Source organism: Crocodylus porosus, unplaced genomic scaffold, assembly GCF_001723895.1.
Source record: "Crocodylus porosus isolate Cpor-Errol unplaced genomic scaffold, CroPor_comp1, whole genome shotgun sequence".
Taxonomy (NCBI): Eukaryota; Metazoa; Chordata; order Crocodylia; family Crocodylidae; genus Crocodylus; species Crocodylus porosus.
The window spans coordinates 55,268,068-55,274,396 of record NW_017728951.1 but is presented as its reverse complement, the minus strand read 5'-3'; the positions used below and the strand labels follow the sequence as shown (position 1 = coordinate 55,274,396).

The 6,329-nt window shown below is 39.7% G+C and overlaps 1 protein-coding gene across 2 annotated transcripts in view; it reads right to left on the bottom strand.

Moving 5' to 3' along the window:
* Nucleotides 1-3,693, bottom strand: part of LOC109323998 (synaptotagmin-15-like) — a 25,171-nt gene extending 21,478 nt beyond the window's left edge. Inside the window, exon 1 of one of the 2 annotated variants that reach the window (XM_019555717.1) lies at nt 3,317-3,693. In XM_019555717.1, coding sequence (XP_019411262.1) covers nt 3,317-3,337 — 21 coding nt within the window. In that variant the 5' untranslated portion in view covers nt 3,338-3,693. The remainder of the gene's footprint in view (nt 1-3,316) is intronic. The other variant, XM_019555718.1, reaches the window with a different exon arrangement.
* Nucleotides 3,694-6,329: the final 2,636 nt, after the last annotated feature.

Sequence of the window (6,329 nt, the reverse complement as noted above, 5' to 3'; positions counted from 1 at the left end):
ACCCTATTTGCAAATATATACCTTTTGTGTTGCTAATAGAGTGTGTCTGTGAAGGTTTTTTTTCCTCCTCCCGAGAAACGAACCACGATTTTTTTATATCACTATCTTTAGTAATGGTATATTTTGGTTATTTATGGACTTGGCAACACAAAGTTTTGAGCCATATATGAACTTTCTCAGTGTTTGTGGCATTCAAAAGCAGGTGCTCCTTTATTATCTGAATCAGCATGGCTATACTCAAGTTATGAAATCAACTCCAGGTTGCTTGGATTGAGGATTTACTCATACAGTATGAGGCATGTTGTCAACTTCCAGCAAATCATAATAAATAAACTATTTGTTCAGATTTGAAGTGATCACTAGCAAGTAGTTTATAAATGGCTGGTTGGTAGAGATACATCTGATTATACTTTCTTCCTATATATTGTTTATGATGCCCAGCTCTGTGTACATTTTTTCTATTTGGCTTGTTTAATTGACAGCCTTTATAGCAATGCCTGTAAAAATATCCATTCATAAAGGCCAAAAAAGGGCCATTACATCATTTAATCTGATCTCCTTTATAATAAAGCCAAGGTTGTGATAGTGTTTCTTTTACTTTTTTGTATTCAATATATATTTACTTTTCTATCCTTTGCCTTCCCTTAATCAAGCTCTGTTCTTTATGGTCACTGAATCATTTCCCTGTCAATGATAAATTAATCCAATAAGAAAGTCTTTTCAAGGTTTTCCTTCAGGCACAATTTATTCTTCAACTAATGGCACACAGTTCAACAAAACCTTTATATGTATAATGAGTCTATTCCTAGGACCAAAAGCAGCCTGTAGTGGAGCAGAGGCTTTTTCCCCCTTATGCTTCTGCCTCTGTTCCAGGTAAGCCACAGAAGCAAACTTCCTTCCTGATTTCAGATCTCCAACTGTTCTCTCTCAGCCCTTTCTAGGAATCACTTGGGCCCTTTGAGCCCACTTGAATAGATCTGACTAATCCCAAACTCTCTAGCCCTTAAATATTTAGATACTTGCATTACTGAACCTTCCAAAATAATGGGTAATCATTTTTATATCTCTTGTTCTTGAAATTTATAGCTAAGTTGAGTATTTTTAGGTGTCAACAACACTATAAATGTTATAATTATTGGTAACAGGCAACTGGATAGCCTGTTTAATATAAATAAAAATTAAAACATAGAGAAATCTGGTTGTACTAAACTGGTAACCTAATTTCCTTTGCCTGCATAAATATAAATCAGAGATTTGCTCTTGAGCAAAAAACTTCAGCATATGCCTTTTAGTCATACAGGACACACTCACAGAGTTCCATTAAAACACTTAGGTATTTCTACAGAAAAAAAATTATCAGCTCACTTCCCCATGAACACATCTTTGTCTATAGTTTTGAAAACTAGAGAGAGAGAGAGTCAGTCCTTCAATATAAATAACTCTATAAAATGAACTAGTAAAAATATACTAACATCAACATTGCAAATGTTTGTATGGTTGATGGTTTTATTCTCTACCCTGCTATATGCATGTTTAAAAAATACCTAGCATTTCAAGGGTCATAAAAGCTGAAGCCAACTCCCTTTGTTTTCAGTTTATTTCCTCATCCCCATTCCCAAGTAGTTACACCCATTCTAGCCATCCTGTGCTCTACCTAATAACTGTCTTATCTATACAAGTATTAACAGCAACAAACTAAGAAGGTCTGTAATGTACCATACAGCAGCCACTCTGGAATGAGGTAGAGCAGATCCAGAGAGAAGGAATTTCTAACTGTTGTGTAAATTCAACCTTATTTTTCATTGCTGAATCATAATGTTTAAATGTTTCCAACTGATTTGCTCTACTCACTGACTTTAGGTCAGATTGTGCATTTATTCCTACTGGTATAAATATTCAGTTTATCAGCTGAGTACAACATTTGTATTCAGAACTTACACAAAGTAACTAGAAGCTGAACTGGGCTTATTTTCTTTTTAAAGCAGTTGGCCTGGTCTGATTAAACCAAACCATACTAAGAAATAGATCAGAATACAGTGTAGCCCAAATCAAAAAGGTAACCAGTGCAATAAGCACTACTTGTGGATAAGCAGTCTGATTTTTTTTTTTTTTTGGAACCACCTGCACTGATGGAAAAAATACAATATTATTTTTCCATCTGTGATATTGGTTCATAGTAATCAAAGTCTGAAAGGATTGCTGGAGCAGTGGATTAATTTTCTTGCACTATATGCCCTGCAAGGACCATCAACATGTGTTGGGTACCATGCTTGATCTTAGTGTGCACAAGATTTTGATAAGCAAGCTCTCTCTCTCCCTTGAACTTACAGCCTTTTGCTTATTCTTTGAAAAAAACTGCGTAAGCTTTCACCCCATTCCATTCCCCAACCTTCCTGCCTGTCTCTCTGGTAAATCTTTAACTTAGGAATTAAGGAAACATTAAAACACATGTGACAATGTATATAAATCTATTACAGTTATGTCTGGGTAACACTTCATTGCAAACTTTAATTTTATAGAACTCTCCAAATCACAGCACACTTTCCCTTTCTTCATGTTGTGATTTACATACATATCCCAACACAATCTTTTAAGAAAGAAAAGAAATACAGTATTTTTTGACCAAAATCAGCTTTTATTTTTCCTTGTGTGCTCACTTGGCTCTACTTGGATTACTTACAACAGACACCAAGCAATTATTTGATAGCAGGGCAGTCAGCAAAGGCATATAAGCAAAATCAAAGAACTGCAAAGCTTCTTGCCTCTTAGATTTACTGAGTTTTATGCTCATAGGTATTCTAGAAAGGAGCTAGACCTACAGATTTCTGTTTGGGTGCATATATGTTTATTATATTATTACTGGTTAGAGAGCCTAGATCAAGGCACTAATTCTCTAGCACGAAAGTCAGGAGGGATTTGACCAATTCCAAAAAATTTGAAAAACCATCTGCCAGAATGAGCAGCATGTAAATGGGCTGGATTTCTGACAGGAAGGGAAAGTTCAGTTTAAATTGCATTCATAGGAACCGATATCAGGCAAGAGTAAGAATGTAACAGATGCAGGCATGGGATACCAAAGCTGAACAGCTGAGCTGGCTTGGCTTTACAGTGTTGGGGCTCTCTACTGCAGTGCATTGTTCTCTCCCTGGGACCAACCACACACCAAGTCTCCAGATTTAGCCAGGAGAGGGGAAGAACCACAGCAACCTGAGCCCCAAGTTTCACCAGGTAGAGTCCCATCAGATAGCAACTCCTTGTTTATTCTTGCTCTCCCCAAGGGGGTCATGCAGTCCTGGATCTCAGCACTGGCACTTACCAGACATGAGTTCTGGTGCATCTCACAGCTGCTAGTTTGGGTCCTTGTCCCTGCGGTGCAGATCTCCAGCTTTCAGCCCCAGCCCCATCTCTTCTGTCCCCAGTCAGCAGCAGCTCACTTTCTTGCCTCCCTTTACCACAGGTAAGCAGCTGGGTAGAGTGAGCACTTCACCTCCCTCTGTTGCAAGGCTGGGGATGCAGCACTAGCAGAGCTGGAGTCTCTCAGGTGCCAGTTGATGACAGTTTTTCCACATGGATCTTGCATTTCTGACAGCCTGAGATTAGGAGGAGGAAGGCAGCAAATCCCTGGTCAACTACCCACTATGTCCCTCTCTCATGCCACTAACTACTCCTCCTTCTGGTCACAGATGAGCTCCTTGGTATTTAAAGGGCTGCAGGGACCTGCCAGCTCCTGTGGGCTTGGAAAGCCCTGCAATCAACTCCTCCTAGCCCAGGCTAGGCTGCTTTGCTTTAGGGCGTTTATTGCATTCTTCAGATAAAATCACCAACACCAGGCTGCTTCCTAAACCTTTCAACTGTATTTTGCTGATGGGGTGGGGGAGCTTAGGCAAGATTCTTGGTGCCTGCCTTACTGCTCCAGAAGGCAAGGCTTTATCAGATCAGTGTGTTTGTTTAGTGAGAGAACAGGCATGGTTTATTAAAGTGTAAAGGTGTCTAGTTAATAAAGGGAATTCCTGAGAGGGAACCTGTATGAGGTGCAACACCCCCCGCCCCCCGTGGCCAGGCAGAGAGGACTGTGTAGGGGTCATTCTAAACTGAGGCAGAACTTCAGGACAAGGAGTGTGACAAGCCTGGTGGACTTCTGAGCAAAGGTTCTGGGATGGGAAGCAGAGTTTAGTGGTTACAGTACCAGCCCAAGCATCAGGGAACTGGTTCTGGCAGGATTTTCCACAGACATGCTGTATGCAGAGCACAGCACTTAACATGCCTGTTTCTCCACCTGTAAATGTTTAGTGTCCTTTGTAGTGTACTTAAAAATCTTTGTATCTTAGTACTACAGAACTTCAAAGCATTACACAATTATGAACTGTTACATTAATCTTCTGGCAAATCTTGATAAGCCAGTTCAGTTGTTTAAACTCAGATAAGAAAAGAATATATAGGTAAAGCATAATGTATTTTTAGCAACAGTAAATGGTATTTTATTGACAGTCCTGCAGAACTGATATGGTCTGGAGAACTGGAGTGCAAACTTAGCCAAAACTTCCTCACCTCTGTCCCTCAGCCATGCCCTCGGGAACTTCTTACAACACTGGGTAGAGCAGAGATCCATTATTTAACATCTTTATAAATAGGCTACAAGAGAGGGCAAGCCACACGTTAATGAGGCCCGCAGTTGAAACTAAACATGGAGGAGCTGTGAAGGTCAGTGAGTGCAGACAAATTATACAAAAGGGAGAGATTCAGAACTTATGCATAAATAAATGAAAATATATCAGAAAAAAAGTTAAGTCATTCATATGAGGGAAAGATACTCTAAAACAGATAATCAGTAAGGGAGAAACCTGGACAGGAGTAGCTTTGATAGAAATGCAGCTGTGTTAGTGGATAGTAACTTTACACCTGCAATTCACTTAACAGATCAGATTTCTACAAGTAATCTGTAATGGATTTGGAGTACACAGTTACCTTTCTTATTAAAGATGAAGTAGTAGTTTTAAATTGTAAGCTCTTCAAAGGAAGGAATGCTAGCTGAATATTCAAAAGCACATACATGCATTACAAGCACAAATCCTACAGAAATCCAATGAAACATGCTTCCAATTCACACAAGCACTTTTTAAATCCATCCCATGTTTTCAAATACATTTGTCTTTTGTTTATCACAATAGAAGGGGCTGATAACACCATCTGTTGGTTGCTGAACATTTTCCATTTTTGTACCGGCAGTCCTCAACTTACAACTTTTCCAGTTACGGTAAATGGCACTTACGACCTTTATAAATTTACACCCTGTGTTGAGGTTCTGATGTTGATTTCAACTTTATGATACTCTCAACACAGCTGCCTCCAGCTGGTGAGTCCCTGGTGGTGGGAGGCGGGGGGAGGGAAGTGGTGTGGGGGGGCAGATCAATGCCCCCCACAGCGAGGGAGGGATTGGGTCTGGGACAGGGGCTCTATCAGAAAATAGATTTTTCTTAAACTGGTTAGTTTAAAAAGAACTTCAAGACATCAATATCTTTGTAAAGGCTTTAAACTTTAATTTCACCTCTGTCTGAATAACTTTCATCCATGCTATGTTTCATTGTACTGTGGCTCCTTTAATCTTGCAGGTACCCCCAGGCATGCCCCCACCCCCACACCATTGATTGATGGAGGAGCCCCACTTCTGTCTCACTCCTGATTGGCTGGGAAGCAATTATCATGGTTTTAAACATGATGCCATTTTTGCCTCCCCACCACTGATTGGCCAAGGGGCCCTGGCAGCCCCACTGCTTGCTGCTGACTGGCAGGGAGGCAAAGATGGCACCATATTTAAAACCATGGTTTTCGCTTCCCTGCTGATCAGCAACAAGCAACAGTCAGTGGCCGGGAGGGAGAGCGGCGGGGACAGACCTGCAAGATTAAAGGAGCTGCAGCACAGCCCACTTCTGCTGTGAATTCAGTAGGGGGCCTAATTATAATTTATAGCAAAGCTCATTATAACTAAAAGTCTTAAAATACTTTCCTAATTTTTCAAATATTTTACTTGGTGTTGAAATCACTGTGTTTGTAGCAAACCCCCCAGTTTTTCTTTTTTTTCTTTATTTTAAAAAGATTCCCTCCCCTTCCCCAACCATTTCTGACTTTTTCTCTCCCTCTCTATTCCCCATAGATAAGTATAAATAAGCTAAGATGTAGGATAATCTTAACATTTTATTGTAGGTAGTAAGTTTTATTTTTCTCTCCCCTCTTTGTAAATAAGTGCCCTGCTATTTTGATATAGATATCCACTGTTTCATAAGTGATGATTATTATGTTTGTATTGATTTTTTAAATTTTTTTTACTGCTT